This window comes from Ictalurus punctatus, chromosome 12 (genome assembly GCF_001660625.3).
Source record: "Ictalurus punctatus breed USDA103 chromosome 12, Coco_2.0, whole genome shotgun sequence".
NCBI classification, from domain to species: Eukaryota; Metazoa; Chordata; class Actinopteri; order Siluriformes; family Ictaluridae; genus Ictalurus; species Ictalurus punctatus.
Genome location: NC_030427.2, coordinates 21,405,149 through 21,423,426, shown reverse-complemented (window position 1 = coordinate 21,423,426; position 18,278 = coordinate 21,405,149). Strand labels below are relative to the sequence as shown.

General features: G+C 36.3%; 1 protein-coding gene across 5 annotated transcripts in view; it reads left to right on the top strand.

The window, feature by feature from the left end:
- Positions 1 to 18,278, top strand: part of ptprua (protein tyrosine phosphatase receptor type Ua) — a 297,952-nt gene that overhangs the window by 135,535 nt on the left and 144,139 nt on the right. For all 5 annotated transcript variants that reach the window (XM_017480742.3, XM_047159179.2, XM_017480743.3 and 2 more), the window contains exons 3-4: positions 1,189 to 1,460; positions 16,812 to 16,893. In XM_017480742.3, coding sequence (XP_017336231.3) covers positions 1,189 to 1,460; positions 16,812 to 16,893 — 354 coding nt within the window. The remainder of the gene's footprint in view (positions 1 to 1,188; positions 1,461 to 16,811; positions 16,894 to 18,278) is intronic.

Here is an 18,278-nt window from a genome sequence, read left to right as displayed (position 1 = left end):
TCGAATGCTAAAAAAACTAAAGTAATGTTATTTTCAAGATCAAAGAAACAAGCTGCAAATCTCTTATCAGTTAACACCTTATAGGGTACTGAAATAGATGTTGTGACAGAATAAAAATATCTTGGTTTTATACTTGATGAATCTCTATCTTTTAAATCTCATGTAAATCAACTAAGAACTAGAAACAAAGGATGTTTTTCATTTGAGGCAAACAATAGATTAGTTTCTGCCACCTTCATGCCAGTTCTTGATTATGGAAATGTTTTGTATAAATTGGCGCCTACCAAACTTCTGTGTTCCTTAGACACTCTTTATCATGTTGCTCTCAGGTTATAACAAATTGTAATTTGAGAACTCATCAATGTGAGCTGTATAATAGAGTATGTTGGTCTATTGATACGCAGACTTAAGCATTGGTGTCTGTTTATTTACAACTCTATTTTGGGTCTGTTACCTTCATATCTTTGCTCCTTTACTCAACAGAAAATTGCTGGGGTATATTCTTTGCGTTCACAGAACTTGTATACCCTAGAAGTTCCATTTGTACGAATTGAATTAGGAAACTCTTTACAAATTGATTTGAATATGCAGACTTAGGTGTCCATGAACACTTGTAATTTTTTGCTTTGTGAGCTGTTAAATGAAGAATCAAAGTGCAAATGTTTTTAATTGTGTATTGATATTGTGATGTTTTGTAACTGTAATTGTGAGAACTTCCATTGCTGCTCATCTTGGCCAGGTCACTTCTGGAAAAGAGATTTTTAATCTCAGAAATTTTTAACCTGGTTAAATAAAGGACAATAATGAGTGTGTACGTAATTTCCTGCAATGGACTGGCATCACATCCACAGTGTATTCCCATCTCATGCCCAGTGTTTGCGGGATAGTTCTGGATCCACTATGACCTTGACAATGATAAAGCAGTTGCTGAAGATGAATGAATATCTGATAATTATGTATGTATATGGAAATGAACCACAGACTGCAAGACATCAATAAGGTGTCAGTAGAGGAAGGTGTTTTAGGTGCCTGTTATAATGAGATGTCTTTGAGCGTAATAGAAGAACAACCAGGCTAATACTTAAACTATGTGCATTTATTCATGATGTCTTTTTATATGGAAAAGGGGTTAAGAGTAATGGGGTTATTCAATAAAAAAAGTCATTCTGTTTCTCTTTTTCTCTGCAGGTTCCTATATGTTGGTGAATTCATCTCAGCACAGTGCAGGCCAGCAAGCTCAACTGTTGCTGCACACTCTAAGTGAAAATGACACCCACTGTGTGCAGTTCAGCTACTTCTTGTATAGCCGTGATGGCCACAGTCCAGGCAGGCTCAGTGTCTATGTGCAGGTGAATGGTGGACCACATGGAAACACAGTTTGGAACATTTCTGGATCGCAAGGCTACCAGTGGCACCAGGTAGAACTGGCAGTTAGCACTTTCTGGCCCAGTGAGTACCAGGTGAGAGAGCTCATATAATACGTACATACATAATTCCTCCTTGGTGCTTTTGGAATACTAATTATTATATAATTGATTGCTTGTGTAGTAGTGCTTGGAATAAATACACTTTCTACTCACTTACAATTGACAGCACTTGGTGAAGCTGCTGGGGGAGAGAGCTGTATTTAGGCTGGATTTAACTCATTAGCTGGTGATTAATATCTCACTCTTATTTACTATTATTATTCATGTGCCACACAATTGACTCCACTTGTGTTGGGGACCCATGTGAAAGAAGCAAGACTTGTAGCCCCCTAAAATGTTGAGTCAGTCATTTTAATTCACTTCCTTTAGTGTGTAATCTGGTTTTCTAAGCATAAAAGCTGACAAAAGTGGCAGTGCAGCAGTAAACAATCTTCTCTGCTTCCCCCTTAATTTTGTGATTGCTTGGTTTGAGCTGAAGTGGAGGCTTTATATCAAATTCAAAATGAGGTAGGGTCCTTATAATGAAGCTCATGAGACAGTAAGAAACAGCACTCATTAATAGTACATATTCTTTATTGAGGACTTTACTGATACCTAGTGAGTACAGTAATCACTCAAGCTCTCATACTGTTCTTTACAGAGGATAAAGTTTGCATAAAATTCTGATACTGTTCTACATTGAGGATGAGAATCACTCAAGGGACTGATATTGTTCTCTATTTAGGATAAGGATAGCACAAGGTGATGACACCTGTCTTTACTGCGCTGTTGTATATGGACCACTAAACTCCAGCACATACTGTTAAATTGGTTGCCTCTAAATTTATCTCACCTCTAACCCAAGTGTCATTTAGTTTACCATTCATGCATTTCTTTTCCACAAAAATCATTTGATTGGTTTCATTTAAAATGTAGCCCACTCCAAACCTCTACAACCATGCCATATAATATATACTCAGCAAAAAAAGAAACGTCCTCTCACATTCAACTGCTTTTATTTCCAGCAAATTTCTTAACATGAGTAAATATTTGTATAAAAACATTCAACAATTAAGACATAAATTTAACAAGTTTCACAGACATTTGCCAAATAGAAATGGTATCTGAACAAAGTGGGGTCAGTATCAAAAGTAACAGTCAGTATTTGGTGGCCACCAGCTGCTTTAAGTACTACAGTGCATCTCATCCTCATGGACTGCACCAGATTTGTCAGTTCTTGCTGTTAGATGTTACTCCACTCTTCCACCAAGGCATTTGCAAGTTCTCTATCATATAATTTTTCCACGGCAAGGACGATCAGCTGTCCTTCTTGTCTCTCTGTAGCACTGTCTTAGGCATCTTACATTACAGACATTGCAGTTTATTGCTCTGGCCACATCTGCAGTCCTCATACCTCCCTGCATCAGGCCTATGATATGTTCACACAGGTGAGCAGGCACCCTAGGCATCTTTCTTCTGGTGTTTTTCAGAGTCAATAGAAAGGTCTCTTTAGTGTCCTACATTATTGTAACTGTGACCTTAATTGCCTACTGCCTATAAACTCTTAGTCTGTTAAGGACTGTTTCACAGGTGCATGTGCAATAATTGTTTATGGTTCATTGAAAAAGCATGAAAAACATTGTTTAAACCCTTTCCAATAAAGATCTGTAAAGCTTATTTAGATTTTACAAAATTATCTTTAAAATAGTATCCTGAAAAAGGGATGTTTCTTTTTTTGTTGTTGCTGAATATATATATATATATATATATATATATATATATATATATATATATATATATATATATATATATATATATATATTCACTGAATGCTGCAATAATAATAATAATAATAATAATAATAATAATAATAATAATAATAATGAAGAAGAAGTGTTTGATTCTTTTATTAGGGATTGAAATGCACTGTAGTAATCAAAACCAAAAACAATAAATTAATAAATTAATACATGTTTCGTATAAATTGGCTGCCATCACTGTGTCATCATAATGATAATGATGTGCCAACATAGCTCTCTGCATATTGCAGATGACTTTGGACTGAAATGACACTATCCACATTGCCCTTCCATCTTCTTCATATATGAGGACTCTAATTGCTGACCTGGTCTCCAGGACTTGTAAACCAGCTCCATAATTTATCATTTAAAACAGCCACAAAATTAGGACCAATATTAAATTACATTTTAAAAATAATATTATCATGTCACATCAACTGTATAATTAATTATTTTTACTTTCAGGGAGTTAAACAGAACAAAATGCAATCCATTTGTATGTGTACATAAAACTAATGACAAAGTATTGAATTAAAAACTTGCAGCACAAGTTAAATGCTGCATTTTATGTATGCAACTACTTAAAAAAAAAAATAAAAAAAAAATAAAAAACACCCATAAGGGACTTTTACGAAATGAGATTTGGTTGAATGCCATTTTAAGTAATATTAATCTCAGTACCACAATTTGCAAAACTCATGAAGAGCTCCTTAAGGAGATCTGACCTACTGGTTTTGTTTCAAATTGACTCTGTGGAAAAGTGGGAGTATTGGACTGTTTTATTATGTTATATTATTCTGAAATCAAAATAAGAAGTGAAATACAGATTGATGGCTACATATCTCATTAATTGTGCGGATCTGGCCAATCATACGCCAACGCATCCTGGCCTAAAGCCTCTGTCATTGGCCTGTGCATGAACCACTTTGGATAATGAGTTGTCTGTCTGTTTGCACACAGATCAACTTCCACACTTCTATAGGTGTTGCAAATTTGACCTGTTCAAATCTCTTGGAAGAGGTTTATTGCAAGACAGTGCATCTGCTCTGTGGTTGCGTTGATCAGGTAGGTAGGTAGCTGTTACAAACAGAAGATGAGCAATATCTCACTTCCAGAGCTTGTTCACCCACCTCAACCTCGCATATAATTTTGTGCTCCCTTGTTGTTTGATGTTAAACATCACCATGTTTGTCAGTACCTATAACTCCTTTAGAGTTTCCTGAAAATCTTGCAGCTCTAGCCATACAGCTTTCATTATATGGACATGCTTTGGAGGTTTGGTCATGCCTGCTGAGGAGGTTTGGTCATGCCCTGCTCTGGCAAAAATCTGTTTTTGTACCAAAGACCTGTCCAGGTACAGTACTAGTGGCAGAGTGTTTTTACCAGGCTCCAGCTTGTCATTTGAATGAGCCAAATCCAGTTACATTAACATATTAACTGTTTTCCCCATCACTTTGCTATGGCTCCCATAACATCTCATATACTGCCTTCTTCCACCTTCGCAATATTGTTAGAGTCTGCCTTTCCCTCTCATATCACAGCACTCAAGTACTTATTCATGCTCTGGTAACATCCTGTATTGACTACTGTAATGCCACCCTTTTTGGCATATCTGATAAACTTCTCCAGCGGCTCCAAATGATTCAAAACTCACTGCAACAATTACAATCACACAAAGACCACTGACCATATCACACCCTCCCTTATTCAGCTCCACTGGCTTCCTGTCCAACAATGAGTTCACTATAAAATGCTACTTCTCACATTCAAAGCCATTCATAATCTGGTTCCCTCCGACCTCTCAGATCTACTTCATCCTTATACCCCTGCCCATTCTCTACAATCCTCCTCAGCTTCTCTACTCACTGTTCCAGCTTTTAACTCTGCACTATGGGTGCCAGAGCTTTCGGTTGCTCTGCACCCAAGCTCTGGAACTCACTCCCACTGCATATTCGTCAACTCTATTTCACAGTTCAAATCTCAGATTAAAACACGTCTATTCAAATAAGCTTATTCGTTATACTGAACTCTTCTATATTATTGCTTCATCTATTTTTATTTAGTGTATCTATTTTAACTATTCTCTTCTTATTGTATGTTGTCTTTCTGTAAGATGTCCTTGAGTGTTATAAAAGGTTCCAACAAATAAAATTATTATTATTATTATTATTATTATTATTATTATTATTATTTAATGGACGTGGTGCATTGAGGAATATTTATGTTAATCACTTGGTGGGCTTGCAACACTCTCCCCCAAAGTGGGCCTCAAGTATCGAGAATGAGACACAACTATGAGAATGTACATCAAGGTCTATCTTTGTATGCAAGGTGGCTATACTAATCTCCTCCAAGCTCTGCCCTCCATTGCCCTGTTGCATTGCCATTAACAAGTCTTGCATTTAGCCTGTGTCTTCTGCCAACTCCTGTAGTCTGCATTCCAACAGAATTTCCCGTCCATGGGGCTGATCAGCAGAGTCTTCTGCATGTTCCTTTTCCTGCCACAGCACTGTAGCAAAGGAACTTACTTTTTTCCTAGGGGGCTATAGAGTGATGTCTGCTCTGTACTTCACTTCCTGCTGTGGCAATGCAGTGTCAGTGAAAGCAAATGAATATCTGGCAGCATTTCCATAGCCTGTGATGCATGCTTAATACATCACTGTTAACACTGTGATGCAGTTAGAGTAAGGCTTTGTAAATGCTTGCCAATCCTGCTCCAGTCCCAATCAGTTTCAGCACTGATCAAGTCCATCATACAAGTCCTATGGGGCTAGTCAGATAAAACAACAACAACCAAAGTTGGCAAAGTTCAATAATTCAAAAAGTTATGAAATTGTGGACTTTTAAGATTATGAGCAGGGTTGGGAGGTTACTTTAAAAATGTATTCTGTTACAGTTACAAATTACTTGTAAAAAATAAATAAATAAATAAAATGTCATCAGTAATGTAATCTAAGTATCACAATATGAAGGTAATGTAATCTGATTACTTTTGGATTATTTCAAGACCACATATGTAAATAAAGTCAAGAAAAAAGCAATATGATCTAAAATACTTTTATTTGAGCTTATTTTAAGCTTAAGACATTTTCAGTGTTTGGATTGTTTTAATGAAACAAATAAATAAATAAACAAACAAATAAATAAAAGATCACTGTCCCTGATGCGGGTAACATACATCACAAAAGTTAAGGTGACCATATTCTGGTTTTCCAAAACATTGATACTGTGAATGCTGTCTTTAATAAACTGAAAAATACACACTCTATTAACATTGCATAAATATATATACTTTATATATATTTTAATTTTTTTCCTACATTATTTTGAATGTCCATGGAATAAAATAAAATATCAGATGCCACGAGTGTACCTTCTGCCATAATTCACACATTTGAATGACCATGTAATACGAAGCTATATGAGAACATGAAATTAAAAATCACCTTATATGGCCATGGGCATTGTTTCGACTCAGGACACCTGTCATTTGCCGCTATTGTCAAGCGACTGTTTGATGCCGTACAAAACAGTGTCACCTTCACACATTCGCCGAGAGTAGGCTAATTTTTGGTGTGCGAGAAGGCAAGAATTACAGAGAGGGGTTAAAGCAATGCAAATATGCGCACACATGCAGTCTTAGACCATAAGCACATCATAATGAAACTAAAGCTGAATCCCAGATATTTTCTCAAATTTAGACGCTTTTTTAATGTCTGAAAAAGAGGACATGTCCGGGGAAAAAGAAGATGTATTGTCACCCTAACAAAAGCATTTCAGAGAACAATTTGTGTTAAATTCTACCAAATTTATTTGCACATACATACAACCTATACACCACTAGGTTGCTCGTGAGCCACGACTGGCAAGAAAGAACTAGAACTATAATCATGCAGCTGTCTATATTGTGTTATGTCAAAAGATTAATTTCTTTGGTTTTAAATCTTAAAAATTTTAATCCGGATGGTATTCCCATTTTTATAAAATGTAACTGTAATCTGATTACTTTGTTTTTTGACATAATTGTAACAGATTATTGTTACCCGTTTTTTGTTTCCTGATTACGTAACGCAGTTACATGTATTCTGTTACTCTCCAATCCTGATTATGTAATTAGTTATTCTGGAAGACATTTGCTGCTGCACGCTGACATGAACAATAGTGCAAATCTCAGTCATTCATACAATAGCAAGACTAATAATGTCAGATATAAGAATTTACCATCACCAAAGGTATATGTCAGTGCACTCTCATCTGGTGGTACAGATTTTAACAATAAAAAGATTAGGCTTTTTAACAAGATGCTTAGATTAGAGCACTATACTTAGTGTCTTTGCATCTACTAACCCAAACCCTTTGACAAGAATAGATGGAAAGAAGACCAGTATGAAGTAGCTGGGGCCTTTTATATGCTGCAAACGTGGGGCCAGGTTAATGGTCATAGGGTGATGGCTTTGCTGTTGTTTTTCAGCAAGGAAATGAGTAAACGGGAATGCTCCACTAGTTCAAAAGGAACCCACCCTTGCAGTCCAAAATCAAAAGAAGTAGAATAACACACTGGCTAGCAATGTTCAAGAGCATTCAACAATATATAAATAACATGTACTTATTTTGCAGTTTAGCAAAAAATAATTATTTCTTGCCAACAGTGTTACTTTACAATGCATTACATGTTTATGTTAGTAAATAATGCAAGGGAACATAGGTACTCAAACAAAGGAATATAATTTGTGAACAAAAGATTCATGCGAAGGAATTAGGTTAGGCGTGAGTTACAATATGACTTTTTATGAATGTTACACTATTTATATGAATGTTAAAAAAATGCAGATGGATAAGCAAATAGCATGTAGCATGTTTATACTGTACATTATATAGCTGATTATGTAAGTGTATGCTGCATAAGTGTGCACTTAAAATGTCTGAAACACAGGCCTAATTTATGCACATATCTGTTTGCTTTTAACATTCATTGTCATATAGGCTTTACTATTGTAAAACATTGAACATTGTAAACTTAACCTGGGTCAGTGAGTCCTCACTGTCTTTGAATCATATCATTCACCCAGGTTTGCTCAGTGCAAGTTGCTCAGTTCGGTCATTTAATTCATGAATGAACTGTTCTCATTCAGTGGATTCTCTCCCAGTATTACATCAGTCAATCCCCAACCATTGACAGGCTCTTCTGATCAATAGAGCCTATCCGTGTAAGGTTATTTCCTTATTCTAGAGACAGTAATTGTTGGACCCATTTAGTGCATTTCCAATTTGCAGTTTGAAGGCTGTGATCAGCAACTGAATTGTATCAAACACATACAAATGGACATATACACCCATACATTAGTGACGCCTTTTTATTCATGTCTTTATTCAGTCTGTGATATTCTTATGTATACAAAAGGTACCTTACGATATTATTCTTGTCTCAGTTAGATCAGCAAATGCATCGCAGTCCTGTATTTAAGATCATGTCCCCTAATCGAGGATTCATTGTTCCTCCTCCTGAGGTACTAGAGCGTGAAACAAATGAAAGAGATAAAGAAGAAAGGCAAATGAGTTATCTCTTCTGATCATGTGGGAGCTTTAAGGAGTGTTGGAGTTGCTTGAATTGTTCTGCTCCAAATCCCACCTGCTGTAAAGTGACTCATCAATTCATTTTTAGACTTCTTTCAATTAATTTCTATTTTTTTTTAAACTATAGCCAGAGCCAAAGAACTAAACAAGCATGTATACAACCAAGAAAGCAGAAAAAGGGACGATGTTGAGAGAGAGAGAAATAGAGAGAGAGAAATGAGAGCAAACGACACAGAAAATGAAACAAGGAGCGAGGCACACTGTCTATATGACCATAAATCATAAAAGAACACAATCTATTGATATATTCCCTGTAGTTTTTTGGAATTTCAGTGTTTGATTTGATGAAGGTATCATTGTTAAGATTTTACACAGGCAGTACTTCAAATTATTGTGTAGTTTATGTTAAAAGTTGGAATTCCATCAATATCACTGTTGAATCAAGCTGCTTGAAGGGGCTTGTAGAGCTGCAGTAAGCAAAGGCACATAGTTTGAGTTTGAAATCATGGCTTGTTTCCAGACAGATGACCTTTCCTACTGTTCTTCTTCTCACTCAATCTTAATTTAAACTCACCAACTACTACTGTGTATATATATATATATATATATATATATATATATATATATATATATATATATATATATATATATATATATATATATATATTGTGAGTTAAATAATAATATGCTTATATACAGTGATGTTTGAAATAATTTTCTATATTTCTGCATAAATATGACCTAAAACTATATATATAGATAGATAGATAGATAGATAGATAGATAGATAGATAGATAGATAGATAGATAGATAGTTTTAGGTCATATTTATGCATAAATATAGAAAACATCACTGTATATAGGCATATTATTATTTCACTCACAATTTTTATAGATATCATTTCCTTACTATCTATTGCTTCATTGCTTGCCCATATTGCTTACTTCCTTCTCTTTTGCTCTTCACCTCCCATTGTTTTCTCTTAGCCATTAACTTTCCAGACTGTTCAGAATGCAGGCAATAAATCAGTACCAAATAACAGCTCCTCCCATACTGACCCTGTCTATGATCCATGACAAATTGGGGCAGGTATGTTTACAGATCACCAATAAAAGCTGCTGTAATCATTTTTATTATTATTATTATTATTAACAGTTCAGGTACTGTAAACTGCCTTTATATCCTTATGAATTAAGATTTTGACTGGCTAAATTAACCAATGAAGAAACATCTATAAAAGAAATCAGTCCTCACTACAAGTTAGTATGTAATAGCTCAAAAAAAGTTTGATAGAGTAGAGCAAAAGAGCAGGGTTGCACATATATCTTTTGGAAGTGACAATAGATAAGGCCAATATGGGAGAACAGTTTTCACTACAAAATTGCCTGGTAGAGTGAAATGCTAAAGTAATTTCCCCAAAATGAACAGGGCCATGCAAAAAAAGGACAAAAGTAAACATCAGTCTAGATTTTTAGTGTAGAGCACTAGAGAGACTTGAAACATTCAGATATCTGGATGAATGATCTGGGCCGGTCTTAAATGGAAAACTTAAGCTTAAGAAAAAGCCGATGTATAAAAATTATTTAGCCTCAAGTGTACTGTTAAATGGGTGAGTATTTAACATCATTCCAGAGGTGTCTGAAACTGATGAGAAGCATAATTTGGGAACACTGAGACAAAGACATGCATTCACATGTATGTACTGAGGTTGACTGATGATGCAGAGCATTGCAGAGCAGCAGTTTAATCACAGATTCAGTTAGTAATTAAATATCTCGTGCAGCATTATATGAAAATACACAAAGATGATTTATTGAGGCACAGCTGCTTTGGATGCATCACATATGGTCATCTGACTGGCTCTGATAATTTGATCTGAAGAATAGAAGCATACAATGTAACATTGAACTTATTCAGAAGGCTGCTGTTAGGCTTGTCACTGAAACAAGGAAAAGACATCACATCTCCCCAAACTTGGCATCACTTTACAGGCTTCCTTGAAAGTATAGAATATATTTTAAAGCATTGCTTTTGTTTGTAAATCCTTCAATAAGAATGCACCTTCTGATTTCTCTGACCTTCTCAGTGGGCTCTACTCCCAGGGACCTTAAGTCAGCTAATCAATAACTCCTTCTCAGGTTAAGGGAAAATGAGGTCAGGTCTTCTCTATTGCTGCCCTTAGGCTATGGAACTACTCAACATTAGGACCTTCTCTATTCTGAACACTTGTTAAAAACATACCTACAGTATTCACTATAGTTTTGGGTCTGACTGATCCCTGATCCTTCTCCCTTTCCCACTATTGTTCTTCTATCCTCCTCTCTTCTTTATTTCTTCTATTTTATGTAATAAGCTAACTAGGCATTACCTAGAAATTGTTTCTAAATGTGCTAAACAAATGAATATGACTTCACTTGACTAAATATGATTTATGAATACTTCTCTTAGACAGTGTTTTCATCTCAAGTTTTTGTCCTTAATCTTCTACACTAATAATCATAAACTTGAATATGAAGCATAAATCACCCCTACCATCACATTTCTCATCACACATCTCACATATCTCCTCTATTCCATTCTTTACGATATATCTTACAATAGAAAACAAGATATTGGTGGCCATGGAATTAAAACCATGACGTTGGCAACCGTGGTATTATTTGTCTTGTCCTGTCCACTGCTCCTCCACTTAAAATATTCATAGAGTGAGCATGGGGGAGCATGATTCCTGCCCAATGAGCCTCTATTAAGCCCAGTTCACAGTACATCGACAGATGCTGACCAGCGCCAACAGACACGTTTGCCGGGTTTTGTCAGATCTGTGTGTTAACCCGGTTGGCATTGGTCAGTGTTTGTTTTCACAGACTGACCATGTTCAATCGCTGTTTGTGGGTTGTGGAATGTCTGAGTAGTGTGGTATGATTTTCCAACAAACGCTGACATGGGCGCGAACCGTTGCCATGACAATGAGGTATGCGTCCCTGAAAACTTAATTCAAAAGAAAGCCCATAAGCTAGGTGCTAGGTGTGTTGAATTATTGTTTTGGGTACAATGACACCTTTCTGGATGAATCTGAAAGAAGAGGATAAATTATGTATCGATGTGTTATTTAAATAAAATTGTTTATTTTGACCCCCAGGAAATATCGTCTACTCTTGTGTTTTGGTTTTAATCGGGATCATCTGCTAAACGTATGCCATTTTCCTTATACTGTTTTGAACACTAGTAATCGTAAAATGTTGATGGTGGTAAAATGATCATCCAATTTTAATGGTCTGACTGTATGCAAGAAAAGTTGGTTGGTGTCTGTTGGGGCACTGTGAACATGACAGTTGAGTTTTCCCAACATTGTAAATACAATGGCCAAATTTTAAAAGTTGGTGATTGTCGGCATTGGTTGGCATCTGTTGGTACAGTGTGAATTAGGCTTCAGAGCATGTTGCGGTTCCCCTTTCTGACTATTAGGTGCAATAATAAGTGGGGCAGTAAGCAATGTGCCCAATGATTATACATCTAGATTTCATTCTAAAAACAAATCAGCTTATATCTGTCAAATAGCAACATATTTTTAAATTGCTGGTCACTCAAAGGAGGTAATTTGTATTTCTAAAGAATTTAAAATGTGAATGAGGGCTTCATGAAGATTAACATTTGTTGAATGGCTCATATACTCTTGTCTGGAGTTCTGCCCCACAGGCCCTCTATAGTTGAGCTGGTTGCTTTACTTTTCCACCATTTTGGCACTATGCACATGCATATATTTGGATTAAATGGTTTTGGAGAAAGTTTTGGGTGGAGGATACAGGATTTAACAGAGGCGGGGGGCATGGGGGAGTGGACTAATCTGACTGGAGTTACAGCAGCTTTAAGCCCTGGCTTGCATTCAGATGAAAATCAAGAAGCCAACTGAAGATTTGGCATTCTAAGTCAAAGCTTTCATGTTTGAAGATACGAGATAAATGCACAGTTATCCCTTCCAGAGTAGCAGCAATATTAAACAGTAGACATATTGAATATTATTAAGAAGTAGATTTGGCATGTATTGCAAGCTTTCCTTGCTAGAGTGAGTTAGTTTTCCTGTGTGGGCTGAACTAGAAGAAGGTTAACATGAAATACACATTTTCAAATTTTGATGATTTTTTCATGTGAAGCAAAACATAGTTTAAAGGTAGAGTTGTGGATAAAAAGAAAATAAACAAATGTACATAATTTTCAGCCAAGCTGTTTGATGTCTGATGTTTGCTTTTTTTAATTTTGCACTGGAGCTACTATGCTAATAGAGCTAATAGGCAATTAAAGTTTTGTAAAAAGGCACAATTGTACTGAAAAAGTTACATGAATTATATATATACATGAATGATATAGTTCAGGGATGTCAGTCTCAAATTTGCGAGCTTTTGTAGTTATATAATATTTATTCTGTTGTTTAACACAAATAACAGAAATTCTGAACATTTTGAATTTGGGTGAAAAATAACATCACTCTACTGATCTCAGAGACACTACAATGTTAGTAACACTGTAGTGCTACCTGTCTACAAGCCGTCTCAATCTTCATACCACAGTCTACAGGGGAAAAAAAGACAAAATCTATAGTCAAACATATATATGTATAGTGAGGCACCATCTTGAGGTGCAGGCAGCATACTGTCTGAGAAACCTCTGTGTACTTAATCTATTATGCCCTGTTGATACTGTAGGGGTTGGAGATGAGGCGTAGCTGCTTATGAAATATTAAAGATGCTGTCAAACATACAGTGACTGCCAATATCAGTGCAGCAACTTAAAAACACCCTTTTTTTTTTGTTTTTGTTTTTTTTACCTGCTGTCCATCTCTCACTCGCTGGGCAGAGATTTCTGTCTTTTGCTCTTTTCTATATTTCTTGATCTGGTTCACTGACAAGCACTCTTTTTCTTGTTGGTTTTTCTTTGTCCTTGACATCATAAAGAACAAATCATGTTTTTCTTTCCAGACTCCTCCTGCACTTCCAAAGGCCGTTATTATACAGTTATTCTTCAGTTTCTTCCATATCTCAGTTTTTACCTTGTCATTTTGTACTGATTGTCCTTAATAATTCAACCATTATTGCTTATAAGTGATTGACATATGAGTAATCATTAGGACATGATTTAGATAACATGTTCTGTCTGCTCAACTCTTGTTCTCTCTTTCTCACATTCTTCTGCTGAAGTAAATGGGTACCTTTTGAATAAATCCAGGTCAGAGAGAACAACGAATCAGTCAATGCAGCTCTCAGTCTGCGGCTGATGAATGGTGGAGTTAATCAGCTGGACGTCTCTACCAGCCGCTCATAAGAATGAGAAGTAAAAATAAATTAGTTGAGAATGGCTCCCTGGCTCATTCCCATCTTTCTGGGCCCTGGGATGTATTGATCCCACATGGACTCTTAACCTGTGATGTATTGGGAACACTGAAGCACCATGCTAGCATTAGTGCACAGATCTGCTAACATTACTCATTGCTATGTCTGTCATTCCTTTTTTTGTTGTCTGAATGCAAGCAAGTAAGGAACACATACTCCCTTTCCTCAGACAACACATTGCTTTTGCCATAAGATACCTCTAGTTTTTTGCTGATGTGTGAAGTATCTAAAGGTCATATAGTTTTGTCTGTACGGTTGCTTTTACACTTTATAGAATGTGGCTCATTGCACTAAATAGTGCAAGCTGGAGCACCTTTTGTGCTTGTATGACACAAAAAACAGCTCACATGACATGCACACTGTAACCATAACACTCTTACCAGTCCTAACTAGTTAACTAGCCTAGGCTTATATCTAGATTAGATTTGTTAGTATCAGTAATAAAGATTAAATAAAGATTGGTTTAATGCTGGCAGTGAGGAGGTTGTTTGCTTTCACTGTAGCTTTGGAGGCAGAAAATCAATAGACCAGGAGCTGCTTGTGCAACTTGACTATATGCAGCCAGAGTTAAAGTGGGATGTCACATGACATCACATACTGGCGAATGCTCCAACAGACAAATTGTTATTTTTAGTTATATTTAAGTGTTATAAATGAAATATACATCAACATGTCATAAAATGCCTTATATTGGCTGACTAACAAGACAATCAAGTCATCAAACCAACAATTTTCTTTAACTGGCCCTCTGTTCGCCATGCTCGACCTCCAACTTGCAGCCTGGTTGGGCAGGAAGTACAAAAGTGCTTGAAGTCACCCTGGATATTCGTAACCAAAAGAAATACATAATTCTTGTGCTTTTTATAAGTGGCTGCATTCTACCCACCTTGTAGCTGTTTTCCATGGAATTGCATATAAATCATACACTGACTGTAGACAACAAAATGGTGGCTAGTATGGAAGCCATTTGAATTGGTAGTAGATAGCAAATTTTGCTATATACTTACTGGCCACATTAATAGGAACACATGTACCGATGCTCATTCATACAATCAGTGGCTGCAACCGTGGTGAGCAGAAAAGCCCCTTAGAATGTACAACACACCAAACCTTGACTTGGATGGGCTACGGCAGGAGCAAACCACAGTAGGATTCACTCTTGTCATGAACAAGAATCTGAAACCACAGCAGGCACAAGCTCGCCAAACCTGGAGAGTTGATGATTGGAAAAAACACTCACCTCAAGCCATGGTTGTAAATAGTGGTTATTTGAGTTCCCGCAGCCTTCTTTTGAGCTTGAATAATTCGTGCCATTCTTCTTTGAGCGCTCTCATAATAAAGCTGTATCCACCCACAGAACTGGATCCACCCACTTACTGGATGTTTTTTTTTGTTTGTTTGTTTCTTTCTTTGGTTTTTGTTTCTTCCTGTGTAAACTCTAACATCCAAGGAGATCAATTTCTAAAATGCTAAATACTAAATAATTCCTAATTAATTGGTCAGTGAGTATTTATATATTATCAGGGACCCAAAAATTCCCAGAATTTGAATGTGGTGTGCGCACTCGCAGTGTGCACCTAAGCTCACCTAAGCAATTTTACATTGAAGTGCTTAGGCATCTACAGGAAAGCATCAGAAAAAAATTATTCCAGGAATGGGAAAAATGCTGGGACAAGTGCACAAGGAGAGTATTTTGAAAGGGATTAAAGGAGAAATGGTGTAAGTTTTATAGCACTCATTTTTAATTTCAGGATTTTTTGGGCCCCCTCTTGTAGGTGTGTGTTCACATGTGAAACAAGAAGTGGAAGTCGTAAGATGGGGCTTAAAATCACCTTCTGGTTATATATTTGCAAAGAGCAGAAGAGATCAGAATGCAAGGTTTATGGGAAACAAAACACTGTCTACTGATGCTGAGATCTACAACACATACAATTGTAGACAATTTATTATGTGCCAAATAATATATACATTATACATAATATACATACAATAAGCTTATATGCTTGGGTGGTTCTTCATAACTCCACACATTTCAGTAATTTGCAGTTAAATATCAGTTATGTTTTATCATTGATACTGTTACCATGGGAGCGTTCATCCACCGACATACACAAGAGTCTTTGTGGTAAAATAATGCATTTTTTTCCTCTTTTCCTGATGTTTTTTTTTTCTTTTTTTCTTCTTCTTGTTAGTGCTGTTGACACCAATGTAATAGGAAACAGTTCGATCTTTGGGAAAGATGTCAGTAACTAAGGTTGGAAAATATGATGAAAGTGCACATTAAATGACTGTGAGACCAGTGCATTCATGCATTATGTAAAGAGAACCTGAAGAGCAACTGTTCTTCATCTGACAGAATGTCAATTCAGGACATGATCAGACTGTCTGTAAGAACAATAGGGTGGCCCAGACACAATATATTGGTGTTTATTATAATTTGTGACATATCTGTATATTAGTTTTGGTGAGATACTTATGAATTACTTGTAGCTTCACTGCAAAACTAAAGAAGGAAAGGTCATTCTATAAAATCTGTATGTATGTTTAATTCAGTATGGCAAACTATTCACTTAAAGCACATGGCACATGAACAATTGCCTGCCTAGTCCTAAGTCTACTTATTTACTTCTTTCTTTACTGTATGCAGATCATATTTGAAGCTACCATCTCTGCTGAGGAGAGAGGCTACATTGGCCTGGATGACATAGTCCTGCTAAACTACCCCTGTTGTAAGTACTCTCTCTCTCTCTCTCTCTCTCTCTCTCTCTCTCTTTTTTTTCCTCAACTAGTTCTGGGAACTGAAAACCAATTGTACCTCAGTGCATCAAAGTTGTCATCTTTAATCTGAATTGGTTTGATGTAGGGCTGCAACTAACGATTATTTTCATAATCGGTTAGTTGGCCGATAGGGGGCAAACTTTCAGTACTATTTTTCCATTTATTTAAAATAAAATCCACAAACTGAGTGTTACAAATATAAACTTCAGACTGAAACTTTACACAACCATTTCTCCAGTTATATATGACTGAAAACCCAATACACACAGACACACATCAGAATATTTATTATTAATTTAGGACTGCAGTTTAATTCAGTGCTTTTTGTGCATCCATAAAAAGTAATAATCCTAAATTTTATATAAATTTTAAATTAATAATAAAAACTCCCTTTCACTGCACCTTGTAGTTTCTGTTACTCACTGCCTTTAGACATATTATTTTACTTTTGATCATAGTGTTTTAATTAGACATTACAGATCTTACTCGGGCTCCCACTGTGCATCACCATGTCTACACAACGCGTGAGGAGCAACGCGGCCTCGTTACTAACACATCACTTCCCGTTATAATAAATAAATGTTATAATAAATGACAGAATTTACACTGATACAGCATTTAATGACAATAAAATTAAATTAAACTAAACCTTTTAAGCAACTCAAGACAGCATCACTGTCATGCTTCCGTGCTGCACAAACTCTGCTTTATAAAGTTTGATCTTCTCCACCGTGTTTAATATAAAATGCTCCACTGTCTTAGAGGACGCACACTTCCTTCCTCAGTCACGTGACGATTACACCTCCGTCTGATGGTGACTGAGGTCATGTTGGGGATAAAAGGTAACATTGACTCTGGGTGTTCTGGCTAGCGGCGTTGCATTACGTGCATATGACATCATGCGCCACTGACTAGGAAGCAGCTTATACTTCCAGTTAGTAATAAACCCTCTAGTGTTTTATTAGAGATGATATTACCTTTCTAAAATTCACACACTAGATGGTAGAGTACACAGTGCATAGTATAAGTGTAAAGTACATCATCTGGGACACAACTTCAGTATTTACTCTCCGAAGTGAAGTAACGTAGTGAGTAAATGCAGCCCGTGCCGTGCGCAGACCGACTAATCGATAATGAGATTCGCTGACAACTGGACATATATACAAATCTAGTGGAACTAGTTGATAGAGAATTGGATAATGAGTGGAATTAAGCTTAATAGCAGACATGCACAGTGAGTGAATACATAGTGATGTGAAATGGGAAAAAGAGTGGATCTACTTAACATACTAATTTCAGCTAAAATACAATGGCACCATATAAGAAGGAACATAGA